This window comes from Haematobia irritans, chromosome 1 (genome assembly GCF_050003625.1).
Source record: "Haematobia irritans isolate KBUSLIRL chromosome 1, ASM5000362v1, whole genome shotgun sequence".
NCBI classification, from domain to species: Eukaryota; Metazoa; Arthropoda; class Insecta; order Diptera; family Muscidae; genus Haematobia; species Haematobia irritans.
The window spans coordinates 204,681,292-204,708,861 of NC_134397.1; the positions used below are offsets into that span (position 1 = coordinate 204,681,292).

Genomic DNA, 27,570 nt, shown 5'->3' on the forward strand with positions numbered 1-27,570 from the left:
GTTGAGATTTTGCACAGGGAGTAGAATTAGCATTGTAGCTATGCGTGCCAAATTTGGTTGAAATCGGTTCAGATTTAGATATATCTCCCATATATAGCTTTCGCTCGATTTACACTCATATGACCACAGAGGCCAAATTTTAACTCCGATTTAGTTGAAATTTTACACAGGCAGTAGAAGTAGCATTGTTGCTATGCGTGCCAAATTTCGTTGAAATCGGTTCAGATTTAGATATAGCTCCCATATATATGTTTTTCTGATTTCGACAAAAATGGTCAAAATACCAACATTTTCCTTGTAAAATCGCCACTGCTTAGTCGAAAAGTTGTAAAAATGACTCTAATTTTCCTAAACTTCTAATGCATATATATCGAGCGATAAATCATAAATAAAATTTTTTGAAGTTTCCTTTAAATTGCTTCAGATTTAAACGTTTCCCATATTTTTTGCTAACATTGTGTTCCACCCTAGTGCATTAGCCGACTTAAATTTTGAGTCTATAGATTTAGTAGAAGTCTATCAAATTCCGTCCAGATCGAGTGATATTTAAATGTATGTATTTGGGACAAACCTTTATATATAGCCCCCAACACATTTGACGGATGTGATGTGGTATCGAAAATTTAGATTTACAAAGTGGTGCAGGGTATAATATAGTCGGCCCCGCCCGACTTTAGACTTTTTTACTTGTTTACTTTGAATTTTAAATTCATTTATATTTTGTCTTAAACAATTTATTTCTTAAATTTAAAATTTTAAATAAAATTTACAATCTAACATAAAATAGCTTAAATCACAACATATTTTGTTCAACCCAATCACGATGCTTGGCAACATCACAAAAGACCACATACTCGAGTAGATTACATCGTTGTTGTTTCGTTTGTCCGGCTGAGACAACACCACGTAAATACCAACGATCATTGCGATTAATCATTAGGCCACTCCCCGAATCACCCATACATGGCCCAGTACCATCTCGATTGCCGGCGCATAATGTTCGTTGTGACGTCAATGCACTGTAGGCCTGGGATGATCGCAAACAATCAACTTCACTGACAATATTGGTGTCAACTTTCTTGGGAATTGGTGTAAATTCTCGACCATTCTCATCTCCACCCCAACCAGCAACCACACCGGTGGTACCCACTATGAGGCTGGCATCAACCGGTTCGCTCCATAAACATATGGGACGCACAAATATTGTGTATCTGAAATGGAATTGGAAAATGAGGAAAAGTGAATTTTAATATGGAAAGGGCTAAACTCGCACACTGAAAAAAAAAAAAAATAAATAAAATATGTATAATGTCTTAGTATGAATCACTATGGGATGCATATTTTACATTCCAAACGTAGTATACAATGGATGAGACTACACGCAGAGAAGGAATATGATCACCTCAAATGTTAGTTTCGGATGGTGGCCATGTAACATGTTTGTCAAAAAATTTTGTTTTCTCGCTAAAAATAATATGCTTGCCGACATCAGATGCATAATTTCCGAGAAAATAACATGATTGCCTCAAACATGTTACACGGTCACCATCCAAAAATAATATTTTGATGTAGCGTTGCAGCCAGTGTGGCTGATATGTATTGCAATATTCAAGCTGGTATCAATTCTATACCGCTCGTCTCAGAGCTAAAATATTTATAATTGTGATAGTTTATTTTATTGTTTACAATTTTCAAATGCATGTTGATCTATTGCGTTCAGAAATAAAATTATTCGTGATGGATTTCAAGCATGGTTGCTCTATTATTTATTTATTATTTAATTTATTATAATTACAAATTACAATAAACTTATTTATACGGGCACTAGCAACTAGAGGCTATCGATCGATATTTGGCTGGAAAATCGCAAATGGGTATGGTTAGAGTCCTCCAGCATCCAGTACCATTGCTCGTTACCGTGATGCTGGCAGTATTGCATTTCGCCCAAAAAGGGAATAAACGGTTACAACACCAGAAACGATCCGAAAAGTGAAGGCCAAAATTGATCGAAGTCTATGCCGCAGTGGCATAAAACTTGCTTGTGACTAGAACGTATCGTGAGATGAAAAATGATCTTGGACTAAAGTCATTGAAGTTCCAAAAAGTGCAAGAGCTCACCGATGCACAAAAAAGTTAGACTAGAAAGATTCATGGAGATACTTCACTTGCACGAAAGTTGTCAGCAAATTTGGTTATCTCCGATGAGAAGTCATTAAAAAGTGAACAAAAAAGTGATCGGGTTTACTTGCCCAAAAAAGATTTCAGCTGACCTTTTTTTGTAAAACTTTTTTTGTACAACTTCGACAGGCTACCAGAACTAAAGCTCCGCCTCCTCTGATGCTAATGGTGTGACCCAACTTAACGGCCGGTGGTCGGTGCCCGCACGTATTCATCTACCATGGGGTCAAAATAAATGTCGAATATTATCGGGCAAATGTTCTAAAGACAATATTGAAGCCCTGGACAGACAAACATTTCGGCCGCAAACCATGGACATTCCAAAAGGACTCAGCAACATCGCACCAAGCCACGTCAACCAAGAAGGGCTTAAAGATGAGGTTCCTCGCTTCATTTTTATGTTACAGCACAATGGCCACCAACATCTCCAGGATCTCAATAGTTTGGACTTTTGCACATGAGGCATTTTGAAGACTAAAGTTGACACTAAAAACTACAAAAGTGTCCATCATCTCAAGACGGCACATAGCCGAGAATGGGCCATAATGACATAATGGAGGTTCTATGCCGTTAATGTGCCGAATTATTTTATCCTTTAGCTCTGGAATTGTTGCTGGCTTATCGACGTACACCTTTCTTTCAAATATAAACCTATTGTACTAATGAATTTATCTTCAAGCTGGCTTACCATAGCTGAATGAATAAATAAATAAAAAAAAAGTCCAACGGTGTCAAATCACATGATCTTGGCGGCCAATTGACATCGCCATTACGTGAGATAACACGGCCATTGAATTTGTTGCGCAAAAGAGCCATTGTTTCGTTAGCTGTGTGGCAAGTGGCACCGTCCTGCTGAAACCACATATCGCTCACATCCATATCTTCCAATTCGGGCCATAAAAAGTTCGTTATCATCTCACGATAGCGAACACCATTCACAGTAACTACCTGACCGGCCTCATTTTGGAAAAAATACGATGATGCCGCCATAAACCGCACCAAACAGTCACTCTTTGTGGGTGCATTGGTTTTTCGATAATCACTCTTGGATTCTCATTCGCCCAAATGCGGCAATTCTGTTTATTGACGAATCCACTGAGGTGAAAATGTGCCTCATCACTGAAGATGATTTTCTTCGAAAATTGATCATCCACTGTTGCCATTTCTTGGAACCATTTAACACGTTGTTGGATTGTGTATCTCTCCATGGTTCAAATTGAGAAAGTCTGAAATAGAGAAATGTCAAATAAAATTTGGAAAAAAAACTTGGCGTTTAGGTGTGGTTCACATTCAACATCGGCCTTTACAATTTAACCACCCTTTATATATATTCTGGGTCGTGGTGAAATTCTGAGTCGATCTAAGCATGTTCGTCCGTCTGTTGAAATCACGCTAACTTCCGAACGAAACAAGCTATCGACTTGAAACTTGGCATAAGTAGTTGCTATTGATGTAGGTCGGATGGTATTGCACATGGGCCATATCGGACCACTTTTACGTATAACCCCCATATAAACGGACCCAAAGATTTTGCTTGCGGAGCCTCTAAGAGAAGCATATTTCATCCGATCTGGCTGAAATTTGGTACATGGTATTAACATATGGTCTCTAAAAACCATGCAAAAATTGGTCAATATCGGTCCGTAATTATATATAGCCCCCATATAAACCGATCCACAGATTTGACCTCCGGAACCTCTTAGAGGAGCAAACTTCATCCGATCCGGTTGAAATTTGATACGTGGTGTTGTATATGGTCTCTAACAACCATGCAAAAATTGGTCCATATCGGTTCATAATTATATATTGCACCCATATAAAACGATTCCCAGGTTTGACCTCCGGAGCCTCGTGGAGGAGCAAAATTCATCCGATCCGGTTTAAATTTGGTACGTGGTGTTATTATATGGCCTCTAACAACCATGCAAAAATTGGTCCATATCGGTTCATAATTATATATAGCCCTCATATAAACCGATCTCCAGATTTTACCTCCGGAGCGACTGAGAGGAGCAAACTTCATTCGATCCGGTTGAAATTTGATACGTGGTGTTGTGTATGGTCTCTAACAACCATGCAAAAATTGGTCCATATCGGTTCATAATTATATATAGCCCCCATATAAACCGATCCCCAATTTTAACCTCCGGAACCTCTTGGAGGAGCAAAATTCATCCCATTCGGTTGAAATTTGGTATATAGCGCTAGTATATGGCCGCTAACAGCCATGCAACAATTGATGCATATCGGTGTATGGTTATATATAGCCGATCGCCAATCAAACAAAAATTGGTCCATATCGCCAAATAAATAAATAGGCTTAAAATTTAAATCAGATAATGCCTTTGGGCGGAGCACATAGACAGACGGACATGGCTTTATCGGCCCAGGGGCCGGCCCTGAGTATAATTGCCAAAGACACTATGTGTCTATCTCGTCTCCTTCTGAGTGTTTCCAACACATGCACTAACTTAACAGGTTGGCTGATAAGTCCCCGGTCTAACAAAGAAAAACACACAAAATTCGTTTTTATTATTCAACATAGTTCCCTTCAAGAGCGATACAACGATTATAACGACCTTCCAATTTTTTGATACCATTTTGGTAGTACTCCTTCGGTTTTGCCTCAAAATAGGCCTCAGTTTCGACGATCACCTCTTCATTGCAGCCAAATTTTTTCCCTGCGAGCATCCTTTTGAGGTCTGAGAACAAAAAAAAAAGTCGCTGGGGACCAGATCTAGAGAATACGGTGGGTGGGGAAGCAATTCGAAGCCCAATCCATGCATTTTTGCTATCGTCCTCAATGACTTGTGGCACGGTGCGTTGTCTTGGTGGAACAACACATTTTTCTTCTCCATATGGGGCCGTTTTGCCGCGATTTTGACCTTCAACGCTCCAAAAACGCCATATAATAGTCACTGTTGATGGTTTTTCCCTTCTCAAGATAATCGATAAGAAATATTCCATGCGCATCCCAAAAAACAGAGGCCATTACTTTGCCAGCGGACTTTTGAGTCTTTCCACGCTTCGGAGAGGGTTCACCGGTCGCTGTCCACTCAGCCGAGTGTCGATTGGACTCAGGAGTGTAGGGATGGAGCCATGTTTCATCCATTGTCACATATCGACGGAAAAACTCGGGTGTATTACGAGTTAATAGCTGCAAACACTGCTCAGAATCATCAACACGTTGTTGTTTTTGGTCAAATGTGAGCTCGCGCGGCACCCATTTTGCACAGAGCTTCCACATATCCAAATATTAATGAATGATATGACCAACACGTTCCTTTGGTATCTTTAAGGCCTCTGCTATTTCGATCAACTTCATTTTACGGTCATTCAAAATCATTTTGTGGATTTTTTTTATGTTTTCGTCGGTAACCACCTCTTTCGGGCGTCCACTGCGTTCACCGTCCTCCGTGCTAATTTCACCACGCTTGAATTTTGCATACCAATCAATTATTGTTGATTTCCCTGGGGCAGAGTCCGGAAACTTATGATCAAGCCATTATCAAGCCTGTTTCCACCTTATTTTTTCCCTTCAGAAAACAGTATTTTATCAAAGCACGAAATTCCTTTTTTCCATTTTTTTTTACAATAACAAAAGTTGCTTCACCAAAGACGCTCTATCTCACAAACTAATTGACTTACAGACGAATCATTTGAAGGTTGGTACTATATAAAATAATATGCATTTGATACTAGCGACGCCATCTATGTGTCAGACCGTGGACTTATCAGCCAACATGTTAATACTAGCGACGCCATCTATGTGTCAGACCGGGACTTATCAGCCAACCTGTTATAATACCCTGTTCCATAGTATGGCATGGGGTAGAGGTATAAAAATCAAGGGTTTAGAAACAAACAAGTATATACGGCCGTAAGTTCGGCCATGCCGAAGCTTATGTACCCTCCACCATGGCTTGCGTAGAAACTTCTACTGAAGACAGTCATCCACAATCGAATTACTTGGGTTGCGGTAACACTTGCTGATGGCAACGTATCTTAAAACTTCCTAACACCGTAATATATACCACATAGTCCATACGTGGTATATATTAAACTAAAAAAGGCCGATTAAATACGTATATAATTAAGTTTAAAGTTTCTATAGAAATAAAATTTTGACAAAATAAAATTTTGACAACATTTTCTATAGAAGTAAAATTTGGAAAAAAAAATTTCCATAGAAATAAAATTCTGACAAAATTTTCTATAGAAATAAAATTTTGACAAAATTTTCTATAGAAATAAAATTTTAACAAAATGTTCTATAGAAATAAAATTTTGACAAAATTTTCTATAGAAATACAATTTTGACAAAATTTTCTATAGAAATAACATTTTTGACAATGTTTTCTATAAAAATAAAATTTTGGTAGATTATTTTTGGCTCGAGTGGCAACCATGATTATGAACTGATAAGGACAAATTTTTGTGTGATTGGGGATCGCCTATATATAACTATAGACCGAAAATCTGGGGGTCGAGTTATATGGGGGCTATATATAATTATGGACCGATATGGACCAATTCTTGCATGGTTGTTAAATACTACATACTAACACCCCGTACCCAATTTCAACCGGATCGGATGGATTTTGTTCCTCTAAGAGGCTCCGGAGGTCAAATCTGGGGATCGGCTTATATGGGGGCTATATATAATTATGGACCGATATGGACCAATTTTGGCATGGTTGTTAGAGACAATATACTAAAACCACGGACCAAATTTCAATCGGATCGGATGACTTTTGCTCCTCTAAGAGGCTCCGGAGGTCAAATCTGGGGATCGGTTTATATGGGGGCTATATATAGTTATGGGCCGATGTGGACCAATTTTTGCATGATCATTAGAGAACATATACCAACACCATGTACCAAATTTCAGCCGGATCGGATGACATTTGCTTCTCTTAGAGGCTCCGCAAACCAAATCGGGGGATCGGTTTATATGGGGTCTATATAATTATGGACCGATGTGGACCAATTTTTGCATGGTCATTAGAGAATACATACAAACACAATGTACCAAATTTCAGCCAGATCGGATGAAATTTGCTTCTCTTAGAGGCTCCGCAAGCCAAATCGGGGGATCGGTTTATATGGGGGCTATATATAATTATGGACCGATATGGACCAATTTTTGAATGGTTATTAGAGACCATATACTAATACCATGTACCAAATTTCAGCCGTATTGAATGAAATTTGCTTCTCTTTGAGTCTCCGCAAGCCAAATCTGGGGATCGGCTTATATGGGGGCTATATACAATTATGGACCGATATGGACCAATTTTTGCCTGGTTGTTAGAGACAATATACTAACACCATGTACCAAATTTCAGCCGGATCGGATGAAATTTGCTTCTCTTAGAGGCTCCGCAAGCCAAATTAGGGGATCGATTTATATGGGGGATATATATTATTATGGACCGATATGGACCAATTTTTGAATGGTTATTAGAGACCATATACCAACACCATGTACCAAATTTCAGCCGGATCGGATGACATTTGCTTCTCTTAGAGGCTCCGCAAACCAAATCGGGGGATCGGTTTATATGGGGTCTATATAATTATGGACCGATGTGGACCAATTTTTGCATGGTCATTAGAGAATACATACAAACACAATGTACCAAATTTCAGCCAGATCGGATGAAATTTGCTTCTCTTAGAGGCTCCGCAAGCCAAATCGGGGGATCGGTTTATATGGGGGCTATATATAATTATGGACCGATATGGACCAATTTTTGAATGGTTATTAGAGACCATATACTAATACCATGTACCAAATTTCAGCCGTATTGAATGAAATTTGCTTCTCTTTGAGTCTCCGCAAGCCAAATCTGGGGATCGGCTTATATGGGGGCTATATACAATTATGGACCGATATGGACCAATTTTTGCCTGGTTGTTAGAGACAATATACTAACACCATGTACCAAATTTCAGCCGGATCGGATGAAATTTGCTTCTCTTAGAGGCTCCGCAAGCCAAATTAGGGGATCGATTTATATGGGGGATATATATTATTATGGACCGATATGGACCAATTTTTGAATGGTTATTAGAGACCATATACTAATACCATGTACCAAATTTCAGCCGTATTGAATGAAATTTGCTTCTCGTTGAGTCTCCGCAAGCCAAATCTGGGGATCGGTTTATATGGGGGATATATATAATTATGGACCGATATGGACCAATTTTTGCACGGTTGTTAGAGACCATATACTAACACCATGTACCTAATTTCAGCCTGATCGGATGAATTTGCTTATCTTTGAGGCTTCGCAAGCCAAATCTGGGGATCGGTTTATATGCGGTCTATATATAATTATGGACCGATATGGACCAATTTTTGCATGGTTGTTAGAGACCATATACCAACATCATGTACCAGATTTCAGCCGGATTGGATGAAATTTGCTTCCCTTTGAGGCTCCGTAAGCCAAATCTGAGGATCGGTTTATATGGGGGCTATATAATTATTGACTCATGTGGACCAATTTTTGCATGGCTATTAGAGGCCATATACCAACACCATGTACAAAATTTCAACCAGATCGGATGAAATATGCTTCTGTTAGAGGCTCCACAAGCCAAATCTGAGGGTCCCTTTATATGGGGGCTATACGTAAAAGTGAACCGATATGGCCCATTTTCAATACCATCCGACTTACATCAATAACAACTACTTGTGCCAAGTTTCAAGTCGATAGCTTGTTTCGTTCGGAAGTTAGCGTGATTTCAACAGACGGACGGACGGACGGACATGCTTAGATCGACTCAGAATTTCACCACCCAGACCCAGAATATATATACTTTATGGGGTCTTAGAGCAATATTTCGATGTGTTACAAACGGAATGACAAAGTTAATATACCCCCCATCTTATGGTGGAGGGTATAAAAATATCCGCAGTTCCGATATTCGGAATAACCAAACGCAAGAATTTATTTTTCTTATAATAAAAAAATTGAGATACTATCGGACTTTAATTCTATTCAAATTTGTATGTTTTAGGTTTAATAAAATATCGCCAAATGAAAATTTTGCGATTTGCGATTCCGAATATCATAACATACTCCATAATCACAACGCGAGCTGTCACTTAGACCTTACCTAAAACTATGCTTAAACTCAAACAAAAATGCTTCCTATGAACCTAGAATCTGATGTTGTCTTCATTTGTAGAAAATTTAAATTTACTTCGGGAAGCGTACGATCTTCTTGAGTTAGAACGTTTCATTAAATTCTTTGTGTTTTCAAGTAACGCGCTACGACAAGGGGTTTTCAAAAGAAACTTAGGTTCGGCCGAATATACGGCCTATACAATTAAAATTCCAGTTAACGAAAAATTATCTTCATAACTTATTTATATCAAATAACTTACTGCACCGGTTGATCCAAATGCAATACAGCCAAATCTGCATCGGGAAATACATTCGTACTGAAATCCGGATGTATGACAATATTTTGAACTTCTCGTGTTTGGAAATTTGTCTCACGATAATCTTCTAAATTGTAACGACCCACATTTACTACCAAACGATCTGCCGTCAAACTGGTCGTTTTAAAACAATGGGCTGCTGAAAGAACAGTTCTAGTGGACAAAAGAGATCCACCGCATAGGAAACGTAAACCAGCTGATTTTACATAAATAGCTGTTAACCAAGGATATTGACCTCGTGTTATCTGTGATCCGCCATAGATAAAAGCGCTAACTCCAGATTCTTGACCACATTGGAAACTTTGTCCAGCATTCAGTCTTGGTCCAGTAGTTACCACAGTTGTTGGTCTACTCGGCTGTCTTGTTGACTGTGTGGAAATTTCATTAGTTCTGGTTGGTTGTACTGTTGCAAATATTTGATTATTATCCTGACGAAATGATATGGTATTATCTTCTGGTCTCCGGATATTGTAGGGTACAGTATATGTTTGTCTGGTGCTGAGAAGGCTATGTTGCAAAAATAAACTTGTACTGGGCCGGGGATCTGAAATGTGTTATTAAAGGGAGAATTTTTATTTATATTATAAAAAAATTGAAGAAATGCAAACAATAAATAAATAAATTGAATAAATTGATTTTAACTTCAGGTGTGATTCATACAATTTTTGAAGGCAAATTAATATCACAAATTGTCTGAGTGAGTCATTGCTATTTATTCCACTTTTTTAATAAACTCACATTCATTGTCAATGCAAACGTCCTGGCCATTAATGGTTATCCTTGTCAACTTTGGCGCCTCATTAGATGGAAAATCAATACGGTACAAGACAGGTTGTCCATTTTGTATTTTATTTTCTGTGGTTATTCGATCTTCTGCCAAACTTATTTTGCCATAATAATTCTGGAAAATTGAAAATATGATAAAAAAAAAAAAAATTTAATCAAAACTGTCTTATATCAAAAAGGTAAATCTAATCATTGAAATAACCTCCGTGCTATTCAATCTTATCAATAAATATCGAATATATAAATTTTTATTCACGTTTCTTACGATATATTAAATTATGGTACTTATGTGTAAGTAAGAGTCATTTAATAAATCGAAATTAAATCAAAACTTTTGAATTTTTTTTTCATGGTCTGGTTGGTCAATTTCTTTTTTATTTTTTAGTGAATAAAAGCAATTGAAAAACAAACATGTAAGAAAGTCTAAATTTTCTGCAATTAATATTTAAATCGGCTGACACCCTGGGACGAAACACAATGCTAGTAAAAAATATGGCAAATATTTAAATCTGATGCGATTTTTAGGCAATTGCACAAAAGTGCATTATATATAAAGCTTATTTGAATATAGACATGTTTGTTGACTTTTTGTATGTGCCTATGAAAATCCTATAGATCTATTATGTTATCTGAAATTGATTTCGTCTAGAAAATGATATAGCGGCAATAGATATCAAGCCGAAGTTTGACATTCTAAGACATTATCAAGTAATTCGGTGCACTTTAATAAATTTTTCTGCTTAAAAACAGCCTGGGAAAATATGAAGTTTCTCTACCCATTCAAATATAAGCACGTAAAGCCGTAAGCTCGACCTAGCCAAATTTTAAATACCTACAACAGTCAGTGATGCCAACTCCCGAAGGGCAAAAAGCACCAAAAATATATTATAAATTCTAACTAAAACCAGTTAAAATTCAATGCTCTACTTAAAAAAAAAAAAAAAAATACCAATGATTAAAAAACTAATCAATTCCACCTTCATAACAATCAAATTCTATATTTGGGAATATAGCTGTGTTTCATAAACTTTTGAAAGTCTAATCCGAATTTTTGTATGAAAGGATATCGTCAATTAAATTAATACTGTTCAAATTGAAGAAGCACTAGATGCACTAAATGAATATGCCGGAAAGCACCATGTTGGTTTGGAAAAGGCACTAAAAAGGCAATTTAGTGCTTTTCGGAAATCAAAAAGCACTAAATTTGGTGCTAAAAGCACCAAATTGGCATCACTGACATGAGTAGCTTAACCAACAGTGGAAAATATTTAAAATTGGATGGACGGCCATTTCAGAAACACCACATTCTTCACCACGATCCCCAAATTGCAGCAAAACTAACATATCGACCAATTATCAGAAGGAAAAATTGGCATTAAATATAGCTAAAATGTCGTTGGAGCTATATGAAGATCAAGATGGACATAATTTAAGTTAAACTTACTCATGTTAATTTTAATTTTAAATTTTCTAGAAAAGTACACGCAAAAAATAATTCTTTCCTCCCAAACGAAATTTTAGACGAACAAAGTTCGTTTCTCATTTGCTGTTCGCTGTAAGGAAGTGTATTTGGAAGAAAAGTATATACTTTTTGTGATAAACGTTTATTCTTTTCCAGGATGTAAAAACAATTTCATAAAGACAAACTCAAAACAAAAAACATTATTTTCTTGCTAATTGCATTTTCCCTCATATCTTTCTCACACCCAAGAGGTTTTTTAGTTCTTAACACCTTTTCCTGTAATACCAACAATGTAGAAGAAATTATACGATTTTATAAATTTTTAAAATTTTTTTACCTTTCGCCTGGACGGAGAATCGAACCGCGGACCATGCACTTTGTAAGCCAACACACTAACCACTGAGCTATGTACCTGTTATGGTCATCAATAGATAAATATCCATATAAGTTATATTTATATAGCATAGCTTGCGGCGCCCACGAACCGAATAAACAAAGTTTATTTAACAGAAACAAACATTTAGTTTGACACCGTGGAGCAGTGGTTGCTACGTCCGACTTGTATGCCAAGGGTCGTGGGTTCGATCCCTGCTTCGACCAAAGTTTTTTGTTTTGTTTTTTTTTACATATCTGGAATATATGTTCGGAAGATTCCGAAAAATGTTCAACATTACATTGTAGTATATTAAATTTTGAACTGTAAAATGTGTCTTATTAAAGACCTAAAGTCAGAAAAGAACAGTGTTTTATATAAACGAAATGGACTGTGTTGTTGTTTCAAAACTAACTTTTTTTATTGAAAAAATAAAAATTTTGTAACAAACGAATTTTTCTTTGGTGATAATAGTTTTAAATTTTCGAAGCAATTCTAAAAACTCTAACAAAAGAAAAACGTTTTCGGTACACGTTTTCCAAACGTTTTTTTTCTTTGCGTGTAGAAATAAAATTTTGACAAAATTTTCTATAGAAATAAAATTTTACAAAATTTTCTAAAGAAATAAAATTTTGACAACATTTTCTATAGACATAAAATTTCGACAAAAGTTTCTATAGAAATAAAATTTTGACAAAAGTTTCTATAGAAATAAAATTTTGACAAAATTTTCTATAGAAATAAAAAAAATTGACAAAGTTTTCTATAGAAATAAAATTTTGACAAAGTTTTCTATAGAAATAAAAAAATTGACAAAGTTTTCTATAGAAATAAAATTTTGACAAAATTTTCTATAGAAATAAAATTTTGACAAAATTTTCTATAGAAATAAAATTTTTACAAAATTTTCTATAGAAATAAAATTTTTACAAAATTTTCTATAGAAATAAAATTTTGACAAAATTTTCTATAGAAATAAAATTTTGACAAAATTTTCAAAAGAAATAAAATTTTGACAAAGTTTTCTATAGAAATAAAATTTTGACAAAATTTTTTATAGAAATAAAATTTTGACCGAATTTTCTATAAGCATAACATTGTGACAAATTTTTTTATAGAACTAAAATTTTAACAAAATTTTCTATAGAAATAAAATTTTGCAAAAATGTTCCAGAGAAATCATTTTTTGCAAAAATTGTCCATAGAAATACAATTTTGACAAAATTTTCTGAAGAAGTAAAATTTTGACCAAATTTTCTATAGAAATAAAATGTTGACAAAATTTTCTGTAGAAATAAAGTTTTGACAAAATTTTTTATAGAAATAAAATTTTGACAAAATTTTCTATAGAAATAAAATTTTTACAAAATTTTCTATAGAAATAAAATTTTGACAAAATTTTCAAAAGAAATAAAATTTTGACAAAATTTTCTATAGAAATAAAATTTTGACAAAATTTTCTATAGAAATAAAATTTTGACAAAATTTTCTATAGAAATAAAATTTTGACAAAATTTTCTATAGAAATAAAATTTTGACCAAATTTTCTATAGAAATAACATTTTGACAAAATTTTCTATAGAAATAAAATTTTGACAATATTTTCTATAGAAATAAAATTTTGACCAAATTTTCTATAGAAATAAAATTTTGACAAAATTTTCTATAGAAATAAAATTTTGACAAAATTTTCTATAAAAATAAAATTTTGACAAAATTTTCAAAAGAAATAAAATTTTGACAAAATTTTCTATAGAAATAAAATTTTGACAAAATTTTCAAAAGAAATAAAATTTTGACAAAGTTTTCTATAGAAATAAAATTTTGACAAAATTTTTTATAGAAATAAAATTTTGACCGAATTTTCTATAAGCATAACATTGTGACAAATTTTTTTATAGAACTAAAATTTTAACAAAATTTTCTATAGAAATAAAATTTTGCAAAAATGTTCCAGAGAAATCATTTTTTGCAAAAATTGTCCATAGAAATACAATTTTGACAAAATTTTCTGAAGAAGTAAAATTTTGACCAAATTTTCTATAGAAATAAAATGTTGACAAAATTTTCTGTAGAAATAAAGTTTTGACAAAATTTTTTATAGAAATAAAATTTTGACAAAATTTTCTATAGAAATAAAATTTTTACAAAATTTTCTATAGAAATAAAATTTTGACAAAATTTTCAAAAGAAATAAAATTTTGACAAAATTTTCTATAGAAATAAAATTTTGACAAAATTTTCTATAGAAATAAAATTTTGACAAAATTTTCTATAGAAATAAAATTTTGACCAAATTTTCTATAGAAATAACATTTTGACAAAATTTTCTATAGAAATAAAATTTTGACAAAATTTTCTATAGAAATAAAATTTTGACACAATTTTCTATAGAAATAAAATTTTGACCAAATTTTCTATAGAAATAAAATTTTGACAAAATTTTCTATAGAAATAAAATTTTGACAAAATTTTCTATAAAAATAAAATTTTGACAAAATTTTCAAAAGAAATAAAATTTTGACAAAATTTTCTATAGAAATTTAAATTTTGACAAAATTTTCTATAGAAATAAAATTTTGACAAAATTTTCTATAGAAATAAAATTTTGACAAAATTTTCTATAAAAATAAAATTTTGACCGAATTTTCTATAAGCATAATATTGTGACAAATTTTTTTATAGAAATATAATTTTAACAAAATTTTCTATAGAAATAAAATTTTGCAAAAATGTTCCAGAGAAATAAATTTTTGCAAAAATTTTCCATAGAAATACAATTTTGACAAAATTTTCTAAAGAAATAAAATTTTGACCAAATTTTCTATAAAAATAAAATGTTGACAAAATTTTCTATAGAAATAAAATGTTGACAACATTTTTTATAGAAATAAAATGTTGACAGAATTTTCTATAGAAATAAAATTTTGACAAAATTTTCTATAGAAATAAAATTTTGACAAAATATTCTATCGAAAAAAACTTTGACAAATCATCTATAGAAATAAATTTTTTTTGTTGTTTGTGATTTTCGCTTTGAGTCAACTCTCGAAAATTTTTTTTTCGGGAGGTTCAAGTATAGTTAAATTATACGATTCCAAATTTTTAAACAACATATTTCTATTCGATTTAATTTAAATTAAGTTGTATTAAAATAAATGGTTAGGTTAGGTTAGGTTAGGTGGCAGCCCGATGTATCAGGCTCACATAGACTATTCAGTCCATTGTGATACCACATTGGTGAACTTCTCTCTTATCACTGAGTGCTGCCCGATTCCATGTTAAGATCAATGATAAGTGACCTCCTTTTTATAGCCGCGTCCGAACGGCGTTCCACATTGCAGTGAAACCACTTAGAGTAGCTTTAAAACCCTCAGAAATGTCACCAGCATTACTGATGTGGGATAATCCAACGCTGAAAAACTTTTTGGTGTTCGGTCGAAGCAGGAATCGAACCCACCACCTTGTGTATGCAAGGCCGGCATGCTAACCATTGCACCACGGTGGCTTCCTATCCCTATTAAAATAAATACAGAATTAGTCATGTACTGCAAAGATCGCAAAACTCCCACGGTTAAGCCCATATCCTTAGGGGGTTTGAAATTCCCTATGGTTTAATATTGAATATTGACTTAATATTGAAGAAAGGGCTAGAAAAGCCAAGGTAGCTTTGTACTCGTGCAAAAATAGGCACTAGGAAAAAAGTGGGGACTAAAACCGAAAATTGTGCATTGGCTATGCACGGCAGTGGTTAGACCTATAATGCTATATGGTGTTATAGCCTGGTGGCCGGCACTTCAGTAACCGACAGGTTTAGATAAAGGTCAGCGTATGGCGTGCTTGTGTATCTCAGGCGCATTCAGTAAGACAGGAACAGATTCCCTTAATGTCATTCTGCATCTATTGCCTTTCGACATTTTGGGCAAACAGTCAGCTGCAACAACGGCTGTGCGGTTGCGCAAGCTATCGCTGTGGTCGGAAAAACTGTACGTCACAGTTCGGTCCTCAAAATAATGTCAGATGTGCTTAACGTAGTGGATTACACTCTGGCGAAACCACTTTTCGACAAAAAGTTTGAAACTCTAATTCCTATTCTAAAGATCTGGAACTTCGAATAGCGAAAAGATTACCGTAGTGTTTTTCAGGCTGAAATATTGGCAATAAGATAGGTGGTGAATTGGCTGAGAAGTAATGTTCCAAAAAATGTGGGCATTAATATATACTCAGACAGTCAACCTGCAATAAAATGGACTCTGTGTTTCTTAACTCGAAAACGACGATCGACTGTCGCAAATCTCTCAACGAGATGGTTGAGCAGTACAATGTTCACCTAATATGGGTGCCTGGCTATAGGAACATACCGGGGAACTCCGATGCTGATGATTTGGCAAGGCTAGGGACTACCTTACATATTCCAGGGGAACTAGAATATGTTGGAATGTCTCTGGCAACCTGCAAGCTCTTACTGCGTGAGAAGGCTGTCATGATGGCAAATGTTGCAAGGGTTGTAACAACACCAAACAAATATTGCCCCATTGAAACTTGAACCGCACACTAGATATGCTAGTGTTCTCAAGACGTCAGATATCACTCCTGATATCTGCTATAACGGGTCGCTGCCTGATTGGCGAATTTGCAAAAACTATTGGTGCGAAGTATAATGACTATTGTGCGAGCTATCAGATGCGGAGGAAAAGGAATCAATTAAACACCTCTTGTGTGAGTGTCCTGCATTTTATGTACGGCGTAAGCAAATTTAAGGGGTATATAGCTTTAGATTACTGGCGGACCTGGAAAACGTTAACTTAAGCAGTCTGTTAATGTTTTTGGAACAATCTGGTTGGTTCAACAACAGAAAATAATAGAGAAGTTTCAGTGGTTAAAACTAGAAGTGCCCATATGTAATAGGTACTTTTAGTTGAATGTGGTATCACAATAGACTGAATAGTCTAAGTGAGCCTGAAACTTAATAATAAATACAATAAATAAATATAAATTTCGAAAAATATTATGATTACAATTTTCATGACTACAATTTAGCTTAAATTCGTATTGGATCGATTCTCCTGAAAGTAAACTTAAGCATCTATGTAGTTTTTCTAAAAATATTGTGGGGATATACCCAAATGTCATGGATATTGTTTTTTCTTTTACTTTATTTGGGTACATTTTTGACTATTGATTGACATTGAACAATAGCATATGCTGACATTTAATATTCATGACTTGGTAATTAATTCTTAAACAACAAATTGTATATATTTTATATTTCTCTATAATTTATTTATTGTTATAGACAGTGTCTATTAAAATATTGCAAACCGCATAAAATTCCTGTCATCGTTTATAAAGATTATCTGATTTAAATTTAACCACAACTCCCAACCATAAAAAGTGTTAAAATTTATTTTAACTTTTTTTTTTTTGTGTGATATATGTATTGAAATTCATGTTTAATCATCATGTGGATCGCATTCACACCAAAACACTTTACCTTTCTTTATGGCCTCTTGAAACTTTTGAAGAAGTAATAAGCATTTCTATGGGAACAAGGGGATTTTTTGTTGTTCATTATTTGTATATAAGTAAGAGTAATGTTTACAAAAATCCCCGGTTGGTTTTTGTCTTTTTTTTTTTTTTGTTATACGAAAATTCAGCAGTTGTATATAACAGAATGGTTAATTTGCCACTCCTTGACATATTTTTGCGAATTATATTCAAATTTTACGGTATACAAAATTTTATTTTTTGTTTTTTTGTTTTTTTTAATATTCAAGAAACAGTTGTGGCCAAAAATTGGCGTTTTTGTATTAAAAATCTAACTTTTTATTGAAAAAAAAATTTTTTCTTAAATTATCGATCAGTTCTTAAAACTTCTTAGGTTACGATCACATTGTTTAACCATTTTATAATTGCCAATAAAGATGTCTTTCGTTATTCATAATAAAGTGAACAGTAACCCATTACCTCGAAAGACAAAAATCCACTGGCTTATAAAAATCCCTCTTAGACTGGGAAGCATACTACAGCACGTTTTGTCATTTTATTACCACAGCAAAGAAATTCCAGCATTATTCATGAATCACTACAGAATTACCGCAATAGGCAGATGCGTCTCTAAAACCGGTTATTTAAAAGTCATATGAAAAACAAATAGTCGATAAGAAGTGTAGATCGTAAAATATGAGGGAAAAGTCCGATTAAATAATACTACCCACCATAAATTACACTCATATTTAGTTGTTAATAAAAAAAGCAAATATTTAGAAAATCATTAAATATTACTCATATGCAAATTTAAAACAACTCATATCACCAAATACTTACAACAAAAATATTAAACGAAAACAAATTTCCAAGAAAAGAGCTATCAAGGAAATTGAATTAAATTTTAGGAAGAATAATGGGAAATTAATATAGAAAAAGTATAAAGTAATTTCGGCCGGACGGCCGAATTACAAAAGTTAATTAAATATCAACCAGTCACTAGCATATCAAACAATAAAATGTGACTATCATACCAGAAAGGAAAATTGTAGAAAATTTTAACTAAACTGTATTATAATCGCAAATATCGCGCCGATTTCACAAATTCAAGATAATTTCTTCGACAAATACAAGATAATTTATTAGACATATTTAATTTGTTTCACTTGTTAGAGAAAATTTCGAAGTTTGAAGGAACAAAAATTGGTGTTTAAAATTACAAAAGTGTCTTTAGTACCACATAATATTTATGATGGGCGCATTATTGCCCATCCAGCAAAAAACTTTAGAAATTCTTCAAAAGACACTTCATAAAATGTCCTCCCAAAGGTTGATTTTTATTTTAACTACACAGGAAGTGGTTTTAATTACATTTTTTTAACTCGCTTTTTGTCGACCAGCAAAAAATTTTGCTAGCTAATATTACCAAAAAACTACCAAATCAAAAAATTTTATTTTGTCAAAAAATTATATTTCTATAGAAAAGTTTCTCAAAATTTTATTTCTATAAAAATTTTTCTCAAAATTTTATATCTAAAAAAATGTTGTAAAATTGTATTTCTTTAGAAGCTTTTATCAAAATTTTATATCTATAGACAATTTCATCAAAATTTTATTTCTATAGAAAATTTTGTCGAAATTTTATTTGTAAAGAAAATTATGTCAAAATTTTATTTAAAAAAAAAATATTTCAAAATTTTATTTTTTATATAATTTTTTTTTATTTTTTTTTTCTATAGGAAATTTTGTCAAATTTTATTTCTATAGAAAATTTTCTCAAAATTTTATTTCTATAGAAAATTTTGTTAACATTTTATTTCTATAGCAAATTTTGTCAAAATTGTATTTCTATAGAAAATTTTCTCAAAATTGTGTTTCTTTAGAAAATTTGATCAACATTTTATTTCTATAGAAAATTGTGTCAAAATTTTATATCTATAGAAAATTTTATCAACTTTTTATTTCTAAAAAATTTTGCCAAAATTTTATTTTATAGCAAATTTTCTCAAAATTGTATTTGTTTAGAAAATTTTATCAACATTTTATTTCTATAAAAAATTTTGTCACAATTTTATTTCTATAGAAAATTTTGTCAAAATTTTATTTCTGTAGAAAATTTTGTCAAAATTTTATTTCTATAGAAAATTTTGTCAAAATTTTATTTCTATAGATAATTGTGTCAAAATTGTATTTTTCAGAAAATTTTGTCAAATTGTATTTCTATAGAAAATTTTGCCAAATTTTATTTTATATAGAAAATTTTGTCAAAATTTTATTTCTATAGATAATTGTGTCAAAATTTTATTTCTATAGAAAATTTTCTTAAAATTTTATTTCTATAGAAAATGTTGTCAAACTTGTATTTCTATAGAAAATTTTGTCAAAGTTTTATTTCTATAGAAACTTTTGTCAACATTTTATTTCTACAGAAAATTTTGTCAAAATTTTATTTCTATAGAAAATTTTGTCAAAGTTTATTTCTATAGAAAATTTTGTCAAAATTTTATTTCTGTATAACATTTTTTCAAAATTTTATTTCTATTGAACATTTTGTCAAAATTTTATTTTTATAGAAAATTTTGTAAACATATTATTTCTATAGAAAATTTTTTCAAAATTTTATTTCTATAGAAAATTTTGTCAAAGTTTTATTTCTACAGAAAATTTTGTCAAAATTTTATTTCGATAGAACATTTTGTCAAAATTTTATTGCTATAGAAAATTTTGTCAAAATTTTATTTCTATAAAACATTTTGTCAAAATTTTATTTCTATAGAAAATGTTGTCAAAATTTTATTTCTGTAGAAAATTTTGTTAGAATTGTGTTTCTATTGAAATAAAATTTTGTCAACATTTTATTTCTATAGAAAATTTTATCAACACTTCAGTTATAAAGAGAATTTTCTCAAAATTTTATTTCTATAGAACATTTTGTCAATATTTTATTTCTATACAAAATTTTGTCAAAATTTTATTTCTATAGAAAATTTTGTCAAAGTTTTATTTCTATAAAAAATTTTGTCAAAATTTTATTTCTATAAAAAATTTTGTCAACATTTTATTTCTTTACAATGTTTTCTCAGAATTTTACTTTACTACTTTAAACAAATTTTATATTTATAGAAAATTTTGCCAGAACTTTATTTTTATAGAAAATTTTTAAAAATATTATTTCTATAGAAAATTTTGTCAAAATTTTGTTTCTATAGAAAATTTTGTCAATGTTTTATTTCTATAGAAAATTTTGTCAAAATTTTATTTCGATAGAACATTTTGTCAAAATTTAATTTCTATAGAAAATTTTGTCAAAATTTTAATTCTATAAAACATTTTGTCAAAATTTTATTTCTATAGAAAATTTTGTCAAAGTTTTATTTCTATAGAAAATTTTGTCAAAATTTTATTTCTAAAGAAAATTTTGTTAAAATTTTATTTCTATACAAAATTTTGTCAAAGTTTTATTTCAATAGAAAATTTCGTCAAAATTTTATTTCTATAGAACATTTTGTCAAAATTTTATTTCTGTACAAAATTTTGTCAAAATTTTATTTCAATACAAAATTTTGTCAAAATTTTATTTCTATAGAAAATTTTGTCAAAATTTTATTTCTGTAGGACATTTTGTCAAAATTTTATTTCTATACAAAATTTTTTCAAAATTTTATTTCTATACAAAATTTTGTCAAAGTTTTATTTCAATAGAAAATTTCGTCAAAATTTTACTTCTATACAAAATTTTGTCAAAATTTTATTTCTATACAAAATTTTGTCAAAGTTTTATTTCTATAGAAAATTTTGTCAAAATTGTATTTCTATAGAACATTTTGTCAAAATTTTATTTCTATACAAAATTTTGTCAAAATGTTATTTCTATACAAAATTTTGTCAAAATTTTATTTCTATACAAAATTTTGTCAAACTTTTATTTCTATAGAAAATTTTGTCAAAATTTTATTTCTATAGAACATTTGTCAAAATTTTATTTCTATACAAAATTTTGTCAAAATTTTATTTCTATACAAAATTTTTTCGAAGTTATATAGATAATTTTGTCAAAATTTTATTTCTATAGAACATTTTGTCAAAATTTTACTTCTATACAAAATTTTGTCAAAATTTTATTTCTATACAAAATTTTGTCAAAGTGTTATTTCTATACAAAATTTTGTCAAAGTTTTATTTCTGTACAAAATTTTGTCAAAGTTTTATTTCTATAGAAAATTTTGTCAAAATTTTATTTCTATAGAAAAATTTTATTTCACCACCATAGAATGGTAACGGGGGTATAATAAGTTTGTCATTCTGTTTGTAACACATCGAAATATCGATTTCCGACTATATAAAGTAATATTCTTGATCAGGGAGAAATTTTAAGACGATATAAGAATGTCCGTCTGCCTGCCTGTTGTAATAACGCTACAGCCTTCTATAACGGCGCTATCGTCCTGAAATTTAGCACAGATTCGTCTTTTGTTTGCAGGCGGTCAAGTTCGAAGATGGGCTATATCGGTCCAAGTTTTGATATAGTCCCCATATAAACCAACATCCCGATTTGGGGTCTTGGGCTTATAAAAACTGTAGTTTTTATCCAATTTGCCTGAAATTGAAAATCTAGAGGTATTTTGGGACCATCAAAAAGTTTACCGAAAACAGTGCCTATCGGTCCATGTTTTGGTATAGCCCCCATATGGACCGATTTCCCGATTTTGCTTCTTGGGCGTCTAGAAAGTGTATTTTCTATCCGATTTGCCTGAAATTGGAAATCTAGAGGTATTCTAGGACCATAAAGAGGTGTACTGAAATTGGGGTGTATCGGTCTATGGTTTGATATAGCCCCCATATAGACCGATCTACCGATTTTACTTCTTGGGCTTCTAGAATCCGTAGTTTTTATCCAATTTTTCCTGAAATTTGAAATCTAGAGGTATTCTAGGGCTATAAAGGCGTGTGTCGAAAATGGTGAGTACCGGTGCTGCCTCAAATCGGAAATCTAGAGGTATTCTAGGACCTTAAGGAGGTGTGCCGGAAATGGTGAGTATCGGTCCATATTTTGATATAGCACCCATATAGACCGATCTCCCGATTTCACTTCTTGGGCTTCTAGAATCCGTAGCTTTTATCCAATTTGCCTGAAATTTGAAATCTAGAGGTACTCTAGGACCAAAAGGACGTGTGTCGAAAATGGTGAGTACCGGTGCATGAAATTGGAAATCTAGAGGTATTCTAGGAAAATAAAGAGATGTGCCGAAAATGTTGATTATCGGACCATGTTTCGATATAGCCCCCATATAGACCGATCTCCATATTTATTTCTTGGGCTTCTAGAATCCGTAGTTTTTATCCAATTTGCCTTAAGTTGGAAATCTAGGGGTATTCTAGGACCATAAAAGGGTGTGCCGAATATATTGATTATGGGTACAGCTTTTGATATAGCCCCCTTATAAACCGGCTCTCCAATGTGGGGTCGAGATTCTAGAACTACAATAAAATGTGCTGAATACTGTGTGTATCTTTCCATATTTTGGTATAGCCCCATTACACCGAACTCCCGATTTAAATCCTAGGGTTACTAAAAAATTTAGTTTTTATCCGATTTGCCACAAATTGAAAATATACTGGCATTTTAGAACCATACAAAGTGTATATGATTTAGTTTTATCGGTCCATTTGGTAAGGCCTCCATATAGACAAAATTTTATTTCTATAGAAAATTTTGTCAAAATGTTATTTCTATAGAAAAATTGGTCAAAATTTTATTTCTATAGAAAAATTGGTCAAAATTTTATTTCTATAAAAAATTTTGTCAAAATTTTATTTCTATAGAAATTTTTTTCAAAATTGTATTTCTGTATAACATTTTGTCAAAATTGTATATTTTTAAAAAATTTTGCCAAAATTTTATTTCCTTAGAAAATTTTATCAACACTTTAGTTCTAAAGAAAATTTTCTCAAAATTTTATTTCCATAGAAAATTTTGTCCAAATGTAGATAGAAGATATGTGAAGTACCTCTTAGTTGGATATGAATATTTGGTAAAATCTACTAACACGTCATGAATTTACCAATCTACCAAACACTAAAAAATCTAAAATTTTTGGTAGAATTCTACTAACTGTGGCAACCGTGGATGAATCACACACAATCGCTCAAAAAAGCTCGTGTCGATTGGTCAAAAGAAATGCTCCAAAACTACGATCGCGGTTCTTTGAAACACGTCTATGATGACGTGAATCGTGCATATATGCGCATTTGCCCCAATGTATAGGTGTTCTAACATGAGGCGTATAGTCCTGACTTGGCAGCGAATGCTTTATTTTTATTCTCATACGTAAAAAATAATATGAATTGTCAATGTTCTTCAATACGTGAGGATCTGATAGATGCGTTTAGAATGCATGTAAAAATTTATAGATTTTAATGGGTGAATATTTTGAAAAACAATTACGCGATTTTCGATTAATAATATTTGTTTTTGTACTCTAATCTCAACATATAGAATCCAACCCTCGTAATAGCAATAATGTCATCGATCGAAAAGTAAGGCATCTATTCACAATAATACCAAGTAGTTTTTTATTTAACCTTAATTTTTCTAATTATTAAGGAATGTCAAAAGAATCTTGAAGTAAATAGTTACAATTCGAGAAAAAAGAATTTAACACAGCCATTAGAAAAAAAAACATTTATGAAGGAACAGATGAATTGATAATAGAATATCGTCACAGAAATATGAACATCTTTCAAATTTGCTGTTATGCCATGAAAATAATATCCATGTGTGCAGTGTAATTTTCTATAAATTGACGTAAAGTTTCTCCAAAAATTAGATGAAAAGAAATTTTAATTAGAGTGGGTTAATAATAACCCATATATTTTCATAGTTTCATCTCTGTCAATTTGCATGTGTGTCAATACAGCCTTTCCTGAATAAATAAGCGAATTGTTTTTCATAAGAGAATATAGTCATATTGTTTTTTCTTTATCAGAGGTTCAGGCAATTTTAAACATATTCGTGTGTGCAATTTTATATCAAAAATCTCATGTATTTTAATTTATCATTATTTCTTAATATATCATTATTTGAAGAAATGTGTAGCGGGTCAATAGTCTAATAACAGTTGGCTGATAAGTCCCCGGTCTAACAAAGAAAAACACATTTTTTTGTCAAAATTCGTTTTTATTATTCAACATAGTTCCCTTCAAGAGCGATACAACGATTATAACGACCTTCCAATTTTTTGATACCATTTTGGTAGTACTCCTTCGGTTTTGCCTCAAAATAGGCCTCAGTTTCGGCGATCACCTCTTCATTGCAGCCAAATTTTTCCCCTGCGAGCATCCTTTAGAGATCTGAGAACAAGAAAAAGTCGCTGGGGGCCAGATCTGGAGAATACGGTGGGTGGGGAAGCAATTCGAAGCCCAATTCATGAATTTTTGCCATCGTTCTCAATGACTTGTGGCACGGTGCGTTGTCTTGGTGGAACAACACTTTTTTCTTCTTCATATGGGGCCGTTTTGCCTCGATTTCGACCTTCAAACGCTCTAATAACGCCATATAATAGTCACTGTTGATGGTTTTTCCCTTCTTAAGATAATCGATAAAAATTATTCCATGCGCATCCCAAAAAACAAAGGCCATTACTTTGCCAGCGGACTTTTGAGTCTTTCCACGCTTCGGAGACGGTTCACCGGTCGCTGTCCACTCAGCCGACTGTCGATTGGACTCAGGAGTGTAGTGATGGAGCCATGTTTCATCCATTGTCACATATCGACGGTAAAACTCGGGTGTATTACGGGTTAACAGCTGCAAACACCGCTCAGAATCATCGACACGTTGTTGTTTTTGGTCAAATGTAAGCTCGCGCGGCACCCATTTTGCACAGAGCTTCCGCATATCCTAATATTGATGAATGATATGACCAACACGTTCTTTTGATATCATTTTGGAGCCACCGTGGTGCAATGGTTAGCATGCCCGCCTTGCATACACTAGGTCGAGGGTTCGATTCCTGCTTCGACCGAACACCAAAAAGTTTTTCAGCGGTGTATTATCCCACCTCAGTAATGCTGGTGACATTTCTGAGGGTTTCAAAGCTTCTCTAAGTGGTTTAACTGCAATGTGGAACGCCGTTCGGACTCGGCTATAAAAAGGAGGTCCCTTGTCATTGAGCTTCAACTTCATTTTACGGTCATTCAAAATCATTTTGTGGATTTTTTTGATGTTTTCGTCGGTAACCACCTCTTTCGGGCGTCCAATCAATTATTGTTGATTTCCGTGGGGCAGAGTCCGGAAACTCATTATCAAGCCAAGTTTTTGCTTCCACCTTATTTTTTCCCTTCAGAAAACAGTATTTTATCAAAACACGAAATTCCTTTTTTTCACAATAACAAAAGTTGCTTCACAAAAGACGCTCTATCTCACAAACTAATTGACTTACAGACGTCAAACGAATCATTTGAAGGTTGGTACTATATAAAAATAATATGCATTTAATACTAGTGACGCCATCTATGTGTCAGACCGGGGACTTAGCAGCCAACCTGTTATTTAAGTAATTTTTTTTTGAGTGCTTAAACAAAATTTTCACTTATATATTTAGACATTATTTTATTATAATTTTTCATATAATATAACTTAGCCATAAACTAAGCATTCCTGAGGGAGCAGATGAATTGATAATATCATATCCTTAAACAAATATAAACATCTTTCGATTTGACTGTTATGTCATGAACATAATATCCATGTGTGCAATGTAATTTTCTCAAAATTATTGTATTTTTCGAAATTGTTTTCCAATTTGCACGTGTATCGAGATAGACATTCCTGAATTAATAAACAAATTGATTTTAATAAGACAATATAGTCATATTGATCTTTCTTTCTTAGGCTTTCAGATAATGCTAAACATATTCGTGTGTGCAATCATATGTTTCATTTATCATTTACTTTATTCTGTGTGTATAAATTTTATTTGTGTAGATGCAAGTGTCAAATATTTTATTACTGCTATACAAAATACATTATTTCCTAATATAACAAGATTTGAAGGAAATTGTACCGGGTCAATAGTCTAACATTTTTAAAGTTAATTTTTTTTTGATTAAGCAAAATTTTTGCCTCTATACCAGTTTTCAAAAACAAGTATTTTTGGATTGTGAACTCAAATGATTTTATACATTTTTTCGACGATAACGGTAATGTTATGCATTTTATTCTAAATTGGTATATACTATATTGGAATGAGGTATACTTTTAATATAGGTTTTATATTTTATTTAATATTTGAGCTTTAGGACTTTTGCATATAGTCTAAGTGTTCTTTACCTGATGCAATGGTTCCCTTTGACTTAAATTTACTCCCAATTCCATTCTACTTGAAACGTAAGGCATGGTGAGTATAGCATAGTATCCAGATCCATCGTGAAAATATTGAAAATATTGAGGACAGATAGTCGGAGGTACAGTGCTAAATTGTGCTGGAGCTTCATTTATATACGTCACAAGCGTAAAGAACACTGATATCAAATATTTTGTCATATTTTTTTTATCAACGTTTGGCTTTCCTTTATTTTCCACGTAGCACTAATTAGGGTCGGTTTTGTTTTTTATTTTGTTGTATTTAATTATCCGATTAATTATTCTCTAGTTGACTTGATGATGGTGACTTATTAATTAACACATTAGCACATTTTAAGGAAAATCATAGCTAATCTCGAACGTAATCTTGCCAATAAAGTAAACAAAGGGGATTCACTGCTTTGGTTATAATGATGACAATAAATGAATGAATTTAATAAACTTCCGATTATTACCGATCGCAA

The 27,570-nt window shown here is 32.0% G+C and overlaps 1 protein-coding gene across 1 annotated transcript; it reads right to left on the bottom strand.

Annotated features, from left to right (window-relative positions):
- Positions 1–712: 712 nt before the first annotated feature.
- On the bottom strand, positions 713–27,570 carry LOC142219420 (serine protease gd-like). The gene is made up of 4 exons (XM_075288412.1): positions 27,074–27,570; positions 10,376–10,538; positions 9,581–10,181; positions 713–1,211 (listed from the first exon to the last, which is right to left on the bottom strand). The coding sequence occupies exons 1-4, from the start codon at positions 27,284–27,286 to the stop codon at positions 794–796; spliced, it is 1,395 nt and encodes a 464-aa protein (XP_075144527.1). The 5' UTR covers positions 27,287–27,570; the 3' UTR covers positions 713–793.